This window comes from Pteropus vampyrus, unplaced genomic scaffold (assembly GCF_000151845.1).
Source record: "Pteropus vampyrus isolate Shadow unplaced genomic scaffold, Pvam_2.0 Scaffold50, whole genome shotgun sequence".
NCBI lineage: Eukaryota > Metazoa > Chordata > Mammalia > Chiroptera > Pteropodidae > Pteropus > Pteropus vampyrus.
Genome location: NW_011888831.1, coordinates 8148207 through 8169778, shown reverse-complemented (window position 1 = coordinate 8169778; position 21572 = coordinate 8148207). Strand labels below are relative to the sequence as shown.

The window sequence follows — 21572 nt, the reverse complement described above, 5'->3', positions numbered from 1 at the left end:
AAGTATTCTATGAAATGTCACATACTCTACAATTCTCTGTGTATCCACTGAAGACATCTAAGACCTAGGAGCTAAAAGTCCAATAGGTGAAAAGACAAATTATATTCTGTGAACCCCCATGTTCACTGCAGCATTACTTTAAAAGCCAAGACATGGAAGCAACCTACGTGTTCATCAATGGATGAATGGATAAAGAAAATGTGGTACACAACTGCAACAGAATATTATTCAGTCATAAAAAGAAGAAAGTTTTGCCATTTGCAACAACATGGATGGACCTTGAGGGCATTATGCTAAGTGAAATAAATCAAACAGAGAAAGAGAAATACTGTATGATCTCACTTATATGTGGAATCTAAAAAAACTCCAAAAGCCAACAAATAGAACTCATAGATAAAGAAAACAGATTGGTAGTTGCCAGAGTGTAGTGGTGGTGGTGATGGGGGGTGGGGGAGGGGCAGATGAAGGTGGTCAAAAGGTATGAATTTCTCATTATAAAATAAGTAAGTCTTTGGGATGTAATAGTGTGATGACTATAGTTAACTATACTGTATTGTATATTTGAAAGTTGCTAAGATGGTAAATCTTTAAAGTTCTCATCATGGGAAAAAAAATTTATAACTGTGTGGTGGTGGATGTTACCTAGACTTATTGTGATCATTCTTCAATATATACAAATGTCGAATCATTACGTTGTACACCTGAAACCAATATAACATATGTCAATTATAACTCAATTTAAAAAAAAAGAAAAAGATACTTCAACATGGTCACTGTCAAGTAGTAATAAGACTTGTAATGGTTTAGTAAAGAGGTATTTATCAAAATTTGTCTAAAAAGATAGACGAGAGTAGGTGTTGGGTGGGGATGTGGAGAAATCAGAACTCTAATACACTGCTAGTGGGAATGTAAAATGATAAAGCTGCTTTGGAAAAGTTTGGCAGTTCCTCAGAAGATTAAACATCAAGTTACCATATGACTCAGCAATTCTGCTCCTAAGATACATAACTAAGCAAATAAACTTATTCACACAAAAACTTGTACATGAATGCTCACCGCTGCATTATTCATAAAAACCAAAAATGGAAATAATATCCATTAGCAGATGAATGGATAAACAAAATGTAGTATAGCCATACAATGGAATATTAATTATTTAGCTACAAAAAGGAATAAAGTACTGGTGCTAAAACATCCATGAACCTTGAAAACATTATGTAAAGTACAAGAAGCTGGTCACGAAAGAGCACATATTGTATGACTCCATTAATAAGAAATGTCCAGAAGAGGCAAATCCACAGAGACCGTAAGTAGATTAGTGGTTGCCAGGAACTGGGGGAGGAAGAATGGTGAATGACTGCTAATGGGTATGGGGTTTGTTTCTGAGGTGATGAAATGTTTAAAATTAGATAGTGATGACTGCACAACTCTGTGAATATACTAAAAACCACTAAATAGTACACTTTAAAGGATTAATTTCATAATGTATGGACTGTATCGCAAAAGAGGTGTTTTTTTCTAAATTTGCCTACAGCAGTCATTCAGGTTACTAAGATGGGCCTTGAATCAAAAGTAGGAGTTAAAGGAAAGGCACCCAAAGTTGATGATAAGCCTATGCAAAAGCACAGAGGCATGCCAGGATACCAGGGCATGGCAGAGCAGGGCAATGGTGAGATGGTGAGTGTTGTTGAAGCAAAGGTGAGGCATATCATATAAAGTTTGGAGCATCCTTTTAAAACGTTACTACACACTGTGATAACTAGTCTTCTATTATTATTAAACTTAAACGACCGACTGAGGCAAATGGTTTTAGAATTTTTTCAACTACCACGGTGAAGGTAATGTACAGAATGCTCATTGGGCATTCTGAGCTTTCTGGGCAGAATTTGCGGCTTTGCCAGCTCCTAAAGTCTTCTTGACAACTGCCCTGTGAATATCCTCAGCAATGTATTATGAACACAACTTTCCTGAGAACAGCCCAGAAAGCATATAAGGCTTATATTGCATCATCAGATTTCCAGAACAAGGCCCACATCTAGTGTCTTACAAAAATGACTTTCAATCTGCTTTAGTTCAGCAATCTTGCAACTAATGTGAACAGTATAAAAGATTACAGAGAGACACATAAGATGCTAAGGAACATAAGCCTTATAAGATAAAGCTTTATCTTATAAGCTAGTGGTTTTTTCAAGTGTGGTACCTATATGATGGAGTGGTATATGAAACAGGCATTTAATAATTCTCTATTTCTTTTTACTATTATCTTTTGTTTACTGGTTTTCTAGTTATGGCATTCAGTACTGATTTTCTATTTACGGTATAAATTTTCCTTTAAGAAAAAAGTTAATAAAATATTGAGGAAATAACAGTATAGATGTTATGAAGAAATGGCAAAAATCCAAAAGGTAGTATAAGAATGCCTTAAGTATGAAAACTTAGCTAAGAAGAGCACATAAAAGGTTTTATTTGGAAGTGACATGGTCATATTTTAGAGAGATCATTCTGGCAATAATACAGAAAACTGTGGGGATGGGGCAAAATATCGGTGACAATCCAATTAGGAAGCTGTTGCAATAGCCTAGACCAGAGAGCAGCAAACTATGGTCCACTGGCGATATCCTGCCTGCATGCTCTGTGTGGTCTGTTTTGTATGGCCTGCAAGTTAAAAATGATTCTCACACTTTTAAAGAGTGGTTGAAAAAAAAGAGAGAGAAAGAAAACTTTATATGGCTTGTAAGCCTAAAATATTTACTATGTGATCATTTGCAAAAAAGTTTGGTAACCTCAGCTTAGACAACTGCTGAAGGTACAAGCTGAGTCTGTAATATTAGGATAAAGGATAAAAAATTTTGGAAGCAGAATCAACAAGACATAATGACTAATCAGATGTATGTGGTTAATAGTAGAAGTAAAGATTGATGCCAAGGCTTCTACTTAAAACTCAAAGTTGATGGAGATACCATTATCCAAGAGAAGGAAACAGCAAGGAGAGTCTCTTTAAAATTAAATCGCTTTTTTCATTGATAATAAAAAATAAGAATAAATGACAAGTCAAATTTAATTAGATTACAGATGCACAGTATTATACCATTAGGAAGACAAACTTGCTTAAAGATGGACATTTGCTCTCAGAACATGTATTTTCCAACTAAGAGGAAATGTGTTCTTTTTCCTATACTAGATTTCTAAAATGAAGAGGTTGATATTTTATTGTAGAAAAGTCCTTATGTACGATTCTAGAAAGTACTCACATTTAAGTCTAGCATAACAATGACCTGTTTCTACATAGATGCATATCCACTTTCTCAGGAAGCTTCTAAATACAACTTATCTGTCCCTTGAACGACATGAGTTTGAACTGAATAAGTATATTCATATGCAGACTTTTTTCAATAAATATATAGTCAATCCTCTATATCCCCATAGTTTGCATCTTCGGATTTAACCAACCACGGATATAAAACAGTATTTTCAATCCGCGGTTGGGAGTCCACGGATGGCAGAGGGTTCACTGAATACATAATTTTACACCATTTTATATAAGAGGCTTGAGTATCCGCAAATTTTGGTATCCACGTGGGGTCCTGGAACCCATCCCTCACAGGAACCGAGGGACAATGGTAGTTAAGTTTTTGGGGAGTCAAAGTTATATTCAAATTTTTGACTGCGCAGCACGTCAGTGTCCCTTGAGTTGTTCAAGGGTCAACTGCAGTTTATTGAAAAGTAATTATTCACACTAAAAAACCACATGCTGCTACGTACTACTTAATTGTTTTAAATGTTCTACTTTTACATACAGGTAAAAACCCACTAGTAGCATGGTAAGAATTTTAATCCTAAAAACCTGAACTGCTTTCAGAACCAATCAAATACATAAATTTCAAAAGTCTAAGAGACATAAGGCACAAGTAAAATGAACACAGACCTAGCATAGTACTTACAGAGGGTTTTCTAAAAAGCAGTAAGTGCTTCCACTGCCAACAGTGTTTGTGTAACTGCCACTGAAGAAAAGAGTCAAGTGTCCTCTTCATGAGACAAAAACCCAAAGACCAAAGAGAAAAGTTAGGGAAGGGAAAATTGGACCTGTTTCTAGGTACCACAACTTGAAATTCTCAAGAAACTGCTATATGAAATTTATGAGCATTCAGATGATTTTATAAATGAGATCACTTTTCTCTACTTTCTTAAAGAGTTTTGAAAGAATCGACATGTGAAGGTAAGTAGAAAGTTTTAGAAACACCTAAAAAAACCCCAGTAGGTCAATTAAAGGTAATGTAAGTATGTAAAGAGAAATACTGTTCTTATAATTGCTCACTAGTTCCAAAGCTCCAGCTCTAAACATGAGAAATTTAGATTTCCTAGGTAGAAAATTAACAACATAGTTGCTATTCTTAAACTAATCATGGCTACTATTTATCAAATACTTACCATGTGTTGGGTACTCTACTGAATGCCATACAAATATAATTAACACTCATGTTAAACATATGACCTTGATACAGATCCACAGTCCCTTATCTGAAACTCTCGGGGCAAGATATATTTCTGAATTCAGAATTGTTCAGAAGATGATAGAATGTACATACTGTTTGTAGTAGCTAAATTTCCAGCAGGAAATAGGTAGCCACTCAAATTGGGATATTAGAGATTATACATAAAGTAGAGGGAAGGGTTTAGGGAAACTACAAGATAGCGAGACACTAGACCTGAAGAAGTGAGGGCAGAGGGCCGCTACCAGAAACCAGAAACAGAGATCATGGCTGCACAAAAACTATCTTTGAAACTACCGGCAGCTCACAGTGAACCTCAGGAAGGGAGCCAAGAGAATACATATCTGACCTTACTCTCTTTCTTCCCTCCAACCTCCTGCTTGTGTTCCCTATGGGCCAACTGGAAGCCAGTGAGGAAAAAAGCCCAAAGACATCATCTGCACAAGGCAGCCTCTCAGAGTACAGAGCAGGGAGGAGAAGAGGGAGCAGATTTGAAGAGGCAAAGGCAAGTTATCCAGCATATAGTTGGATTAGTCAGCATAGACTAACTTCTGTCATAAACAACCCCAAAATATCACTGGCTCAGACAATAAAAGTTAATTTCTCTCTTATATCATGCCATCCAGTAGTTCTACCACTTTCTAGGGTCTTGGAGACACCCTACTGAGCCCTGTTTCTAGTAGGTACTGACAGAAAAGAGCAAGAATGGAAGACTGGTGAGAAGTTAAACACTAGGCCTGAAAATGAAACCTACATTATAGTGACCAGATCTCAGCCACATGGCACCACCTATCTATAAGGATGTTAGTAGTGGTACGGTGATGTGCCCAGAAGAACAGGAAAAACTCAAATATAAGTCTTAGCCTTGTTGTGTATTACATAACACTCCAGCGGAATTTGAGACAGCACCTCAGAATCAACCTCATTAACATTTCTGCAGTGACATATTAATATCCACAATAAGTGGAATACAGATAATAATAATAAAAACGATGGAAGCCTCACACCAATGTAGGTTAGGTGTTTCCGCCAAGTAAGTTTTGGTGCCAAACTTTTTCTTTAACAAAACTTTGTTTTCAGAAAATTTTGGATTTCAGAATCATAAGTAAGGGATTACGAATGTACATTATGTATGTACATTATGATCTACATTACAGAAAGGAAGAAATCCTCTCAAAACAGTAGATAGAAGTAGAGATGGAACTTAAACTCAGGCATGTGACTTGCAAATTTATGCTTATGATGCAGAGAAAATTGCAAAAAACCATATGTCTCATTATTTTAGACATTATTAATGATATCAACCCTAAGACATGAAGAAACAAAGATATTTCAATCAATTCCAATGTTTATTGTGTACTATCTTGTACAAGCACTCAATGTGCTAGCAGGTAGAGGGATTATAAAAATAAGAGATAGCGCCTGACCACAAGACAGACAGAATTATGGTAGAAAAAAATTTATGATACATCTATAGTAAAAAACAGACTCTGTTAAGTGCTCTGGAACATGAAGTCCTAAAATGACTGATCAGAAGAACAGAATTCGGGAAGGCTCACATCAAAGATGCTGCCATTAGAGTTAGATCTTGAAGAAAGAACAGAATTGTGAAGGAGGAAGAAGTACTTTGGGCAGGTGGGGGAGACTGCACAAAGTACAGAGGTGGGAGATACTTAAAAGTGTGGATGATGGCAAATGATTTTTGTTCATTTGGGAGCATTTGAATGCTGGAGAGTTCAGGATTTAAAATTTTATTTCATTATCAACAAGAGGCCTGGGTAGCTCAAAATCAGTAAGAAAAAGAAGATAATGAGAAATTCAAGATTGTAGAGCCATTTGGCTAGGTAATGATGCAATTAACTGAGAAAGAGATTATGAGCAGAATATATCTAAGCAGAAGAATAGGAAATGGAAAATGCTGAATTTTAAATAAGTTGAGACTGAGGTGTTTGAAGCACCAATAGTTATCTGTGCTTTATCTTAGAATTCTGATTTATAGTATCTACTCTAGTTGCTAAGAGGCTTTTTATGTTTACTTCTTAGGTCTGATCGGACTACTCTCTAGTTAAGTGAGGTTCTACACATATCTCAAATAAATAAGATTTAGCAAGCACTGGTTCTATTCATTTAGGAGAAAAACTCCAAAGCAAAGTAAAACAAGTGAGGAACATGTACCAACTTGTACTTCTGCCATTTATGTAGTAATTTCCTTCTATGTCAACACCATTGTTAAGAGCCCTGAAATTTTTAAAGAGTGCTGGCCAGTGTGATGAAAACATTAGCACAATATAACCCAACTTCCCTGTGTGCTAGTTATCAAAGAAAAGGAGTGCTCAAAAGACAAAATTCCTTTAAAGAATTTAAAGTGCTTTAATGTTAGTGGTTTAATGTATTAAAAAAATTTTATAAACGTAGTAGGAAAATATCACTTTCATATGTAATCCTTTTCTTATTTAGTTTTATATTAATAAAGTTTAACCTTTCTAATAGGTTTCTTTATCAGCAATTAAACTCCTGGAATACTATATTCCTCAATTCTTTTTAATACTTTAAGATAACCATGGCCAGAAACTACCTTATAAACATGTATGTAAGATGCTTTAGGAAAAAAAATAGACATCTATCTCTAACATACTAACTTGATTTTAACTCATGATAATCATAGCAAGCAAAATAGCATATTCCTCTAGTTAGTCAATTCAGTGAAGAAATTCACTAATGTATACAGATAAGAGAAATAACGAAGTGGCATTCACTGGGTTCTTTAAATAAGCAAGTAGATTTTAGAAGACTTTACTTGAATTCCTTGATCTCTGCCAAAGTTCATCTGCTTACACCAGTTGTTTAGAAAATACTCAGTAGGATATTTTCAAAGAGCAAATGGCAGGTCAAGTTTAGAAAATGTGACTTCTTCACTAATTATATTTAAATAGCACACAGTGAGAAAGAAATTAAGATCCCTATGGGACACTAGAGAAAGCCTGAATTCTTAATCTTCAAAGAAAAAAAATACCAAATGTTAAATCGAAATTTTCTCAATTACATATTAGAATTAAATGTAACTTTTAGTATATATTAGATTTCTAAAATTAAGTTTGAGCCTTAAGTTATTTATTTTTTTTAAAAGGAATAGTTAACCATGTTCAACATGAGCTAGCTACATTACCTCAAATATGCCAAAGCCCCTAGGTTTGAATATAGTATAAAAGAAAATTACCCTTAATTAAAAAATGGTGTATGTGTATACTATGTCTTCACCGTTCACATCTAATAAAACACCAGAGGGCTGTGAGAAAGGGGTGAAGAGTTAAAGAAGTACAAATTAGTAGTTGATAGATGGTCATGGGGGTGGGGAGCATGGCATAGGGAATACAGTCAGCAGTAATGTAATGGCTAGGTGTAGAACCAGAGGAGAGAAAAAGCAATCACTGTGATCATTTCATAAACTATATAAATGTCTAACCAATGTATTGTATACTTGAAACTAATAATAAAATTAAAAAAAAAAAAAAAAAAAGGAAGAAGAAGCATCTCTGATATGGCGAAGACTCTCTTCCATGATGTGACTGCTGCCAGACCCTGGAGCTAGATCCAGCTAGTTCCAAGCCAGAATAGAGATTGCTTCCTATAGTAAATCTCCTCAGGGACTACCTGATTTACTACTCCCCTGTCCTGGTTCCTACAACAGGTTGTTGCCTGCCCTGGACAAATATGATAAGGCATTTCCCCTCACCTGGGGTGAGTCATGCACCACTATTCCTATCCTACCTTGCCCTGTTCTATATAATTCCTTAGCGCCTGCCAAAAGGCACGGCACAGAGGAGACTCATGTTGTCTTGTTGCTGCCCAAAACATGCCTCGTATATAATTTCCCTTAATAAACTCTTGATGTAAATAAAATAAAAAAATTAAAAACATTAGACTAAGACTCGGACTCAAGTTCTAGTTCTTGTCATTTTTAGATATGCATTCTCAGGCAAATTATGCTCTTCATCTGAGCCCATCTGTAAAATGAAGAGGTTGATTTTGATCACTTCTAAATTTCCTTCTATCTTAAAAATTATGAAATTTCTTAAATAAAAGGTTGGTGTTTCCCCAGAGCTGGGAAGAAGGTTCCTTCATTTTTCTCCTCTTTTAAAAAAACTAGTTCTGAAATTTGTTTGTGATTCAGTGTTAGATTAAATATCTATAATTATTTTGAAACAGGAAAATGATGCTCAAGCTACAACTCATCAGCTTGTTCTTTCTGTTTGTTGATAATACTTCGGGGACAACTCTTAACATTCGTGACCACAAGTTCTATGGCAGCCTCGCATCCCAAGGTGAGTCTGAATTCTCAGACCACTCCAAATTCCAAGACAACTCCAAATCTCCAAACAACCCTAAATTCTAAGATGAACCCAAATTCTAAGACAATCTCGAATCCCAAGATAACTCTGAAAACAGCAATGACCTCAAAGATAGCCACGACTATGAATACAATGACTATGAAATGTGGTGGCACTACACTGAATCCAATGGACAGCATTCTTTCTTTTTTACATTATATTTTTGCTGTCTTGTGTGCACTCAGGGTAAAGTGAACTTGAACTGTTTACATTCCTACTTATCTCAGTTCTTTAACATATGCTGAATGACAACAAGCACACTAGGAAAATCAAAATTTCAACTTCTTAGGAAATTATCATTGTCCTAGTTTAATTTGGTTATTTGCAAATTTTGATTGTGTAAGCCTAATTATTACCTTAATAGGGTTTCCTTCCTTATAAATACTAAAAAAATGCAAAATACCAATGTTTGCAAAATTGAATTGAAAATAAGATTTTTACATTAAAGGTGTAAAAAAGGAAATTATGTGGGTGATGTTTAACCAAAGTATGCCTCTGTGTGTGTGAGAGAGAGAGAGAGAGGGATAAGGGGTGAGAAGTAATGTGTGTTGCTTTTGTATTTTATTGTTTATTAAAGACAAAACAGTGCTAATCTAATGAGCAGAAACTCCAGTGCTCTATAAAACAACACACATATTTGTGTCACCATATTTCATGAATGTGTAATAATAACATGTTGTTATAGTAAAAAAAGGTGCCTATTCTGCTAACCTTTGTCATGAATAATGTAACTGCTCCAATGAAAAGATCATCTTGCTTTGAGTAAACCTTTGTCTTGTGTTTCAAAGAGTCATTTGTAAATCAGATGCCTAGAATTCAAAACTCTTCCCTACAAAATTATATCTCATAACTGCTGGTGATTTTCTGGCTGGTCTACAAAGGTTAATTTAACTCAAAAACCTAGTATAAAATTTTTGCAGTGATAATAATCATGTTATTAACAGAGCAGTTATTAAGATTTGAAACCCAACTCTGACTCTTTACTAGTTATGCTACCATGAATTAAATATGTGATCCAGTGGAACTCCTAAACTTTGGTAATAAATTGACTGTAAGTGAATCACTTGAGGTACCTGTTAAATAGGCAGATTAGGCTCTACCTCTGAGATTTTAATTTGGCAGCCCAACGTAGGGCCAGGGATATGTTTCTTTGAATTCTCCAGGTCATTCTGATAACAAGGTTTGGGAATGACTAACAATATCCCTAAACTTCAGTTTAGACATATGTCAATCATTGTCACTAATAATACCTCAGAAGGTTATTGTGAGGGTTCAATGAAAAATTATATAACATGTACAGTTTGTCTGATGCAGAGAAAACACTCAGTAAATGTTAGCAATTATTACTACTACCATCTCCCAAAATGCAGTTGCCAGGTATTCAATATTCCTAAGCAGAAAGCTCAGCATTGTAACTTTTAGGTTTTATATTTTTAATTACTCTTACAAAAATAATATGTGCTCTTGGAAACATGTAAAACAGTACAGAGATATCAGAAATATTATAACTGGTCCTCTATCTCCACCAATCCTACTCCCGAGATAAGCACTGTGAATAGCTTAATCACATATTTTCACACATTTCACAATAACATATATATTATACTCATGTGCATCCCCTACCCCCATAATACTCTGTATCTTGTATGATAAATGTCAGAATCATCCTCTGGGTCTCTTAAAAGCTGCATCAGAGGACTCTGTTACTTTTGCCTGCTCAGAATCCATTTTTCCTCATTCTGGCATCGGCAATCCAATTTTCTTTTGGGAAATCCTGTCCTCGTAACCCTCCTTTTGGTTCATGAAATTTGAGTAGGACAGGCTTCACTGCTGAGCTCCAGCTTCAGGCCTAGACAATCATCAAATTCTACCTTCCTTGCCATAGTGATTGTCTCAGGAACTGGCAGATGACTTAAGCCAAGCTAATAAGACTCATGCCTTGGCTGTAACTACTAGGAAAGAATTGTTTTTCCACTGGGGTTGTTAAGCTGAGAGAACACAAACCACAGCTGGTCATAGCTTAGGAAGAGCTTCTTAGGATAAAATCAAGCCAAAGAAAGCAGTCAAGAGACAGAGAAAACAGATATCCTGATGACACTGTTCAAAGTTCTGCATGTAGTCATGCAAGAAGCCTGTCCAACTCATTTTCTTAGGTACATGTGCCAACTGATATTCCTTTTGATTTACACAAGTTTGAATTTTATTTTTATAATGTGTAACAAGCAAAATAAAATTTAACACACAGCATATAACTTCATAATATAGACTTATAATCATTTATCAAGAATTCTCCTTTTGAAATGAAGTTACATTGTTTTCTTTTTTCTTTAGTCACTATAAACAATGCTGTAACCACTGCTCTTGTATTTATGGTATTTTAACGACTACATGAACATAAGTATGTGGGAGGGAATAGCAGGAAAAGATTCAAAACTCAAAACTTAATTAGGTCAAAATTATGGAGCCACTTGCATGCCTGATTACAGAACCTGGACTTTATATGGGAAGTCAATGGTTCTATTTAACACATTCAGAGACAAGATTAGATTTGTACTGGAAACTGCCTCCAGAAGCAATGTCAAGATGACCTGGAAGTAGTTATCTGGGGATTAGGGAGTATGAGTATAATGCTGCATTAGTATAGATAAGAGCTAATACGAGAGTCTCAGTGATGGCAGTGGGAAAAATGATTTCAAAAGACATTTACAAGGTACCTAAAAGTAATATTAAACCATTAAAATCCAATTAAAAAGATAAACAAAATTAAAACACACACCTAAGGACAGCCCCTGATGAAGGAATAGTACTAGGTGGTCATTTTGAATTATAAGACTGCTAGGCTAAGAGCATATGCTTCACTTAAGAGGCAGCCAGAAATCTACTGGTTGGCCAGCACCCAGCATTAAAGGTTTTGCCAAATGGAGATATTTGTAAGCTGAACCATATACTCTTTCTGGAATTTGAAGTGTGTAATACTGAAGTAATGAAGAATTACTAGCTGGGGCTAAAGCGGAAAGGATACAAAAAGAAGAAAATCATGATGTAGAGTTGAACATAAAGCCAAGAGAGAGTCAAAGAGCATAAATCAGTTCTAGAACTGACAGCCAGCTAGCTCTGGCCACAACGGCAGGATCTGCTTTAATTCATGTGTTTCCTGAGGCCTACCTTCTTGAGAAAGTAAGAATGACTTCTTTGCAATAAAAGGCTAACTAAAACAACTTGCCACTTGAGAAAATAAGAGTGACATCTTTGAAATAAAAGGCTAACTAAAACAACTTGTCAAGATCTCACTGCTTAAATTAAAACTTGGTAACTGATAATGAGGAAGATGAAAGAAGAAAGAATTTTATGATTTGGGTTTCTAGAATGGGAAGGATGGCAGTGCTACTGAGAAAAATTATTGTGTGAAGTTGATATGAATATACACTGAATTATGTTTTGGACATTTTAAGTTTGAAATGTCTGTGGACTATCTGTAACGAGATTGGAATCCACAGCTCAAAAGACTTTAACTAATTCACGGTAGTTTAAGGCACAGAAACAAGATATCAAAAGAAGTCAAACCCAAGTGCTCTTTGACAAAGTCAGCTGTATAGAGACAAGGTCCTCACTATATTCTTCTGGACTTGTACAGTAGAGAGACAAGGCCTCTCTCTGCTCTGTGCTACTGTGTGCTCATCTGTTCTGGAGCTAAGGCTCCATAGCAGGTGAAAATGGAGGCCAGGAAGAGCTCTAGTTAGTCTAAGTAAGAAACTGAAAGGATTAAAAATCTGAAATTGGCAGTCATATTGAAAAACAAAAACTCTCAAAGATACTCTGTACAGAATTTTGCAGGTCACGAAATTCTTCATGGGAGAGGCAGGTCAACATGGTTTTTAAAAGCATCTCTCTCTCTCTCTCTCTCTCTCTCTTTTTTTTTTTTAACAAGAAAGATTCAGAAAAATTAACTTATCTAAGATTATGCAGCTAATAAGCAGTAAAGCTGGGAATCCTCAGCACTCTGAAGTCACCCTATTATATAGGTTTCCTGGAAACTGTGGTGATTTAATCCCACAGAAGGTAACTGCATCAAGCCCATTCTACTTTCCCCTGGCCTTTTCTAGATCACTGCAGATAAGGAAAATAATCTTACAGGTTCTGGTCCTGAAAAAAAGAACCACCCTGCTTTGAGGTTTTCCAGAAATCTTTGCTAGTTATAAACTAACAAGAATTTAAAGGGGGAGGAGGACACACATCTCTCTCTCACCACTGTTTCACTTTTAATTACTCAAACAAAATAGGGAAAGTTGAAATACACTGTTTGTATTAAAGGTTAGGGTTGCAATACAATCATGGTTCATTTCAATTGCAAAAAAAATTAAAATCTTAGGCAATTTAGAAATAGCAACTGAGATCAAAGTTGGAGAGAAGACTTCAATAGGAAGGTGAAGAGATGTCTGTGTACACAGAGTTGTTAAAGCAGAGGACTAAGAATAAACACAAAATTCTATACTTTCTTGATACTGTATACCCCAGTTCTTAGGAATTCTTGGTCTTAATGCTATCTGGATCATCTGATTAAAAGAATTTCCCGCCTTCTACCTTCCTTTCTTCACTTCTTCTATTTCTCAATCTCCATTCTTATACACTGCCAAGTCTTTGCCACCCACGGTCATTAAGCCTACTGATATAATTCCTCAATTTATGTTAAAGTCAGAAACTCAGAAAGATTAATTCCAGGAGCAGGAAGGTGGATAGGGGAAGAGGGGTCAAATATATGGTGACAGAAGGAAATTTAACCTTGGGTGATGAATACACAATACATATATGATACATTATTGAACTGTATACTTGAAACCTACATGATTTTGTTAACCAATTTCATCCCAATAGATTTAATTTAAAAAAAAAAATAAAGATTAATTCCTACAGCTAGTGAATAGCAGAACTAAGACTAAACAGTCCTTGAGATTCCAAAGCCTGTGGTCTACTACATCACATTGTCTCTAAGGTTCAATTACCATGAGTTTATGGCACAATAAATGGGAAGAAGTATCACTGACCAAATGTCACAAATGAGTTCTCAAAAGGCCGGCAGAATGAGACAAGAAAGAAAAACAGCAGCAGGGAAAGCAATGCAAACATCATACCTATTGTTAAGGAAGAGCTCACAGCATTTACAAAAAGGCTTTCCAAGAACTAGCCTTAATCAAAGACAGCATCAACACACAAAATCAATTTTCTAGGCTGTCGCCTACGCCATCTTTATAGAAATTTCCCACAGCTTCTCTGAATTATTCGTTAAATAAACCTCATGCTGTCTTATACAGAATATTACTAAAAGTTCTCAGAAAGAGACTCTTACAGTTTTGTTTCTACTTTAAAAACAAGTTCCTGATTATCATGTCGTGGATATTATTTAATCAGAATACACCTAAAAACAAAAGATTCTTTGTGATTTTTTAGTCTTGCTAATTAATCCACTGTAGACAGTATTAAAAATATGATGTAGGAAATAGAAGTCAATATGAAATAAGTAGTATGAAAAGCAATTTCTAATATAATGAGCAGCATTTTGGGACAGAAGGGCTCTTTACCCAGCTATATTCTCCCAGGTAAACTTGTTTTTAATTTCGGTAAAGTCAAATGGGAAAAATCAAACTTGCTGTCTCTCTATATTTGCTATTATTTTTAAAATTCTGTTAAGAGAAACTAAAACATAGTATATCTTACCTCCGTGCAACATAATAAAATATAGGATTCCCAGCTTTGGAAGTCCCAGCTTGGTAGAAAATACTTAACGTTTTCAAAGCCTTGAACTCTTCTTTTTCATGTACTTGATGCCTGAAAGAAAAAACCAACGTGCTTCCTGAAGGACAATTTGGCAACATGTACCAAAAATTTCAAGGTGTTACTCTGAACTGCACAGTGTGGTTCTTAGGATGATCCTAAGAAAACTACTGGAGAGGGATATTAATCACAGAATTGTTTTTAATCACAGTATTTTTTTCCTAGACAGAAGTTTTTTAAGTCTTTATTTTTTAAGAGTTCAGTTTAACAACTTTTTGTTTTATGGTTTATTGATTTTAAATGAGTAAGAAAGACTTTCCTTTGCCCATATTTTCTACTTCATGGAGTTTATTCTCATGAATGCTTATAAGCATCTTTTCCAGATGGTTATTCAGTTGTGCGAGCACCATTTATTAAAAGTCTATCCTAATCTCCCTGATTCTGAATACCACTTTTATCATCTATTAAATTCCCATATGTATTTAAATATATTTCTAAAAAAGTATGGTTTAATTTTTATATATTCTACTCAACACTTTGTGTGCATCTTTAACCTGAAGATTTGTTATTCATCAACCCTGAAAAATTCTCATCTGCCGTCTCTTCAAATATTACCTCTTCACAATTCTAAGCTGTATTTCTAAAACACCTACTAGACATGCTAGACCTTTTCAATCATCTGCATGTTAATCTATTTCATATTTTCCATTTCTTTATCTCTCTATATTTACTGTATGCTAGTTAATTTGCTCAGAAATTATCTTCCAGCTATGTATTTTAAAAGTATTTTATTTTTAAAATATATTTTCTTTTACCCAGTATTTCTACATGTCTCGTGTCTGGGGACATAGGGGAGAAGAGAAGTTGTATTATCTCAGTTGCTGGTACCAGGTCGGCATTTGCATTATATTAATGGAAACAACCTAGATATAATTTGATAAGGGAAATAGGTACATATGAATATAGATAAATTACTGGAAGAGTATCTACCAAATGTTAACTGAAATATATCTAAGAAGTAGAATAACTGAGAATATTTTACTTTCTTCTTTAGACAGCTATGTTTTGAATAATTTAACATTTTAATTTTTATAGTTCAGAAAATTATAAAGCTACTTTCACTTTTTTAAAAAGAAAAGTAGGACTTAAAGAGCATTAGTGGGAACTTGGAAGAGAGCAAAAATAATACCTAACATCTATTAAACATTTTATATATATACCAGATACTGTTCAAAGTATCTTACACATTATTAGATCATCTAGTTTTCAAAAGCACAGAAGATTGTTTTGTAAGGAAAGGTAAGGTCTTAGATAAAAGGAATAATAAAGAAGTTTTCTTAGAAAAATTAAAAAATGGCTAGGACATCCTCAATAATGTTGAATAAAAAATGGTTTTACATTCTTGTACTATATAATTTTCATTTATGTAATATGAAAATGTTGTATGGAAAATTCAATTGCACAGGAATAAACAATGAGAAAAATGTAATAGTGCTAAAGATAAAAATTAAGCTGTAAAAGGGATTGTTTTATATTCATATCTTTTAAAATAATATCAAAGAATTGGAATCATTTGTAGAAAAGTGACCTACAGTAGTTCCCCCTCATCTGCAAGGGATACATTCCATGACTCCCAGTGGATGCCTGAAACCATGAACAGTACCGAACCCTAAATACATTGTTTTTTTCCTATACATAAATACCTATGATAAAGTTTAATTTATAAATCAGGTACACTAAGAGATTAAGAACAATTACTACTAATAAAATAGAGCAATTATAACAACATACTATAATAAAAATTATATAAATGGATTTGTGTTCATTATTAAGTAAAATAAGGATTACTTGAATACAAGCACTGCAATACCACAATGATCAATCTGGTAACTGAGAAGGCTACTAAGTAACTAACCATCAGGTAGTATATACAAAGAAATGATTTTATGTCCTGGGCAGGATGGCACGAAATTTAATTATGCTACTCAGAACAATGCACAATTTAAAATTTATGAATTGTTTATTTCTGCAATTTTTATTTACTATTTTCAAACCACTTTTGACTGTGGTTTAACTAAAACTGTGGAAAGCAAAACCGCAAATAAGGGGGAACTACAATTAATAACAGGCACAATGCAAAAGCATGTTATATGTAAATCTTTAATGTAAATTAACTTTTGAATGTCAGATTCTGGTATTTTCTTTCTGCCTCTGGCACATATTATGAACAAAACTCTTAATCCATAGTCACTATGAAGCATTTACTAAGTGTAAAATACTATAAAAGGTACCTTAAAGACTAAAGGATTCAGCACTACCCTCACTGTAACATCATAGAGGTGAATGTCTAACAAGGGTTTTTTAGCTCTGAAACTAAATCCCTCCAAATGAGATTCAAAACAAATGTCCACAGGATTTTTATAGAATATTGAAATATACTACATTTTCTGAGCTGCAATCTAAATACCATTTACTTTTAGGAGGGTTCTGAAAAATGTTATAGTGTGGTATAAGGAGTTAGGCACTTAAAATCAAAGGACTTATGAATTAGATGTGGACTCTTGGGCACATCTAATTAGTTATTAGTTATTCATTTTGAGTTACATTTCTTTATAATATGACAATAATCTTATCCACTCTCGCTGATAAGTATTAATGAAAAAGCACCTCAGAGCAATGTTACAAAATATTACACAATAAGATACTATTAGTTTTTTTTTTTTTAAAGAAAATCAACTATGAAACAAACCATATTTCAACAATATATAAGGTAAGAGAAAAGCTAAATCCCAAAACATGGCAATTTGGCTATTAGATACATCTTTCTTGATAATCCTATCAAAAATACAAGCATATCTAACAAATGGCCCAGCAGTAAACCTTGCACCTCAACCAAAAAGAAAGCAATCAGGGCGGTACTTTACCTAGTCATAAATTCTTCAAACTTTGAACTGGTAAGGTTAAGGCTGGACCAGTGTGTATCTGCCACAGGTTTGTGCTCTGGAGGACCCAGGTATGCAAGAAGTGTTGCCATCTTATCAAAAGGTCGTCTTCCAACAGCTTTGTGATCCCTAGATATAGCAAACTACTTAGAAAAAAGTAGCAGTTCACATTTAGCAGTACACATTTCTTTAGATTGTCATTTGCTGCATTTCTTTTTATTGTCAGCTAGGGGTTCCTATTGACTTGTGAATAGCACAAATAGATCTTAGGGGTTACAAAGTATCACTGCGACATCTCTTAAAATATGACCACCCCCCAAACTACAAAATTTACATAAAAAAATCTTTTTTTCCCCCCCCTAATATTCTTAATCCATTACCATTAAAAAGGCAATAAGTAAAACTAACCTTCTGATCCACTTTTTCTCATGATGAAAAGAATCTATTCTGAGAAACTATTATTTAGGAGTTGGACATACTGTCTCTGATATCATACTTCTGCTTAACCAGGGTAAATATAGATTTTCAATAACAAATATTTAAAACTATATATGAATAACAAGATACTATTTCACAAACATCAAGTTGGCAAAAATCATGGTTTGCTAAGGCCAATTTTGGTGCAGATGTGGATAAAGAGGTACTCTCACATAGTGCTGGTCGAAGTGCAAATTAGCGTGTATACTTTGAAAAGCAATGTGTCAGTATCTAGTAAAGTTGAGGCTGCAATTACAGAACTCGGCAATTACACCCTTAGGTAATATGCAAGGAGATAGTATGAAGAATATTTATTACATCACTACTAAAATAGTGAAAAACAGGAAACAATCCTAAGTATCCATCAATTAGGAAATGCAAAAATAAATTGTGATAGTCATTCGATGAAATGCTAACATAAGTTAAATAAAAACAGATATCGTTTAAGGAGACTACACTCAATATGTCACTTCTGTGAAATTTTGAAACACACAAAACTATGTTATGTATACTTATAATTTCCTTATTTTTTCAGTTACATAGAGAAAATATCTTTTTTCCCCAAGAAATAAAATGTTGTAGAGATCTGAAGTAATATAGTAAAATAAATAAAGTTAAAGCTAGGTGGATCTGTGTTATATTGCAGTCTATATTTTTTGAGTTTAAAATGTGTGTATTTTTTAACCACCCCCAAAAAAACTCTCTAGCGTTAATCGACATGAATATGTATGTAAATTATATAACAGAAGTGAATACATTTTAAAATTACAGTTTATTTTAGTGTCACATAGATAAAGCATCTTCATCCTTCTACTTTAAGACACATCAGTCATGCCGAGGTTTACTTCAATCCACTAACAATTCATAAAAGATTAAAATGCTCTCTCTCTAAAACTCCCATCTAATTAGTTATTAGTTAGCCTTAGTTTTATAGTCTTCTACCTTTCCCATGAATGAGCAAACCATTTTTATTGGCATTTGAAAATAATCTGGACTCACTTTATCTTTGTAAGAGAACTCCTCATACCCAGGAATTTGGGCCCTTTACAAATATACATAACTAGAAAAGACAGTAGATGATTTGGGCTACAAAAGACCAACTAAAAACAGCTAATGAAACAATCCTCAAAGACCAAAAAAAGCCAAAGGGCTGATTTGTGATTTCTTAGCTTAATATTTAAAAAAAAAAAAAAGTAGCACCTAGACTTATTCATCATTTAATATGACTTAACCTTTTGCCTATATATGTTTAAAAAGAGTCTACATTTCTGCATTTATTTTTCCAAACCATAATTATAATTCTAAGAAGGTGTAAAGTAAAAGGCATTATTCATAACCAATAATTTACTTAATATAAATTTAAACTGATAGTTTTCAATATGCCCATGACTGGGTACTCTTACCTGTTGCTAGAAAGATACTGGCCAATTTTCTCTTGATTGTTCCAGAGTAGACGATGTAAAGCAAGCACATTGCCATCACTGATGAAGGAAAGACTATGATTTACTGCATCACTTGTAGGACAATCAGATGCTATGTCAAGGAAAAATCTTAAAAAAATGCAAAATCATTAGAATTTTAAAAACCAGATACACTCATATACATGTTTGAATTACATTTATATAAAGTAACTTTGTGAAATAACAGATTACAAATATGCAGGACTTATTCACACATGTGACTGTCATTAAATGAAACAAGAAGAGTCAAGGACAAAGTTGGTCTTCCATTTCTAATACCTGGCTTCAGCTTCAGAGTAGGCTCTGAAGCCAGACAACGAAATTTAGATGAATGAGGCTCTGGAGAGAAGGCTGTTCTTTACAGATAAGGAAATGAGGCCCAGACAAGACAAAAGTGATATCACCTGTTAGGTCAGAGCCACGATCAGAACCTTTGTTCTCTTAACTTTCTAGGGATAGTCAATCAATCTGCTAGAATATGAATCCTGTGCTAACATTCACTTTCTTTCCAATATGGCTTGCAGTGCAATATGGCTTACACCTTTTAAACTCCAGGTTCAAAGAAATTAACATAAATCATAATGAAAAACTGGAGAAGAGAGTTGTTCAAGTTAGCTTGACTATGAGTCAGATCCAATAGATTCACATTGCATGAAAAGTAGAATTCTAGACATTAATTTACATTTATAAAGCACTTTTTTATAAATTATCTTTCACTTCTCTAAAATCAACTCAGGAAAATACTGTATAATCCCCAGTTTACAAATAAACACTCAGAGAAATAAATAAAAAGCAACTAGTTAGTTATGGAAACCTAACAGACCTCAAGTTTTCCAAAATCATAAAAGTTCAAGTTACTCGTGCAAAATCTTAAGCATCTGCATTATTTGGTTTAAAGAGTAACATTTTAGTAGATATACTGCCGAGTGAAGTATCAAAAATATTCTAATATAAAAAATTGTGATTATATGTTATTATGCATTATCTGTACCATTTTGACTTCAGTTTGTACTAAACGAACCATTTCCTTCTTCTCCTCCATATTTTAGCAACCTCAAATCCTTTATTTTAGCAATATGTCAAAAATCTCACCTGGTTTGCAAATAAGGTAATCACTACCAAAAAACAAGTAAGGATTTACTTCATCACTGTCTTTTACAGTAAAATAAAATAAGATTAATTATGTTCTTGACCTAGAGAGGGAAAAGAAAACACCTACACAGGAGCTTCATGTATACTAAGTATATGAACTTAAGTGAAATTAAAAATATTTGATTCAAACAGAGCAATCAACTAAGTGGCAGGCTGCTTACCTCCGTGCTGCATCAAAGTTGCTTTTCACAAAATCATTAAAAGGTCGCATATGCTCTTCTTTTGTGAAGAGAACATGATTGGCTATACTCTGAAGTATCTAAACAATATAACAAGTTATAAAGAATCAAATTATTTACTGTATGAAATCAACACATTTGTATGTTCTTTAAAAAACAAATTTTCTCATCAATATAATTTCTACTGGTGGTTAACATCAATTATTCCTCATTCTATAAAATACTAGATACTGTTTCTATTCCTATCCAAATATAAATGTAATTATTATATATACACATATTTTCACATATAAAAATACATATTGAAATTTTTTTATTTTGTTATTTATGCTTACAGCACCTGGTCTTCCTAGGTGGTCTCCCATCCAAGTACTAACCAGGCCTGATCCTGCTTAGCTTCCGAGATTGGACGTCAAGCTTGTTCAGGGTGGCATGGCAGTAGACCATGGACCGTGGCTCCACTGGGGTGTGAACCCAGAACCTTCAGTGTGTAAAGCAGACGTGCTAACCACTACACTATGGAACCATGTCCACATACTGAAAAATTTAAATGTCTTTTTAACAAAAAAATCGTACAGCATCAATTTTGGTTTTCATTTCAGAATTTCCAAATGATTACACAGAAAATTATTTTCAGAAGACATTTGCTAATATTTTCTCAGGATAATAAGACCCATCGGTTAGAAGTCCAATGAATTCCTTTGTAATACAAATA

General features: G+C 34.0%; 1 protein-coding gene across 4 annotated transcripts in view; it reads right to left on the bottom strand.

Annotated features, from left to right (window-relative positions):
• Positions 1–21572, bottom strand: part of NF1 (neurofibromin 1) — a 210001-nt gene that overhangs the window by 75897 nt on the left and 112532 nt on the right. For all 4 annotated transcript variants that reach the window (XM_023530595.1, XM_023530594.1, XM_011360010.2 and 1 more), the window contains 4 exons: positions 20840–20937; positions 19470–19616; positions 17572–17718; positions 14591–14701 (listed from right to left, as the gene is read on the bottom strand). In XM_023530595.1, the coding sequence (XP_023386363.1) occupies positions 14591–14701; positions 17572–17718; positions 19470–19616; positions 20840–20937 (503 nt within the window). The remainder of the gene's footprint in view (positions 1–14590; positions 14702–17571; positions 17719–19469; positions 19617–20839; positions 20938–21572) is intronic.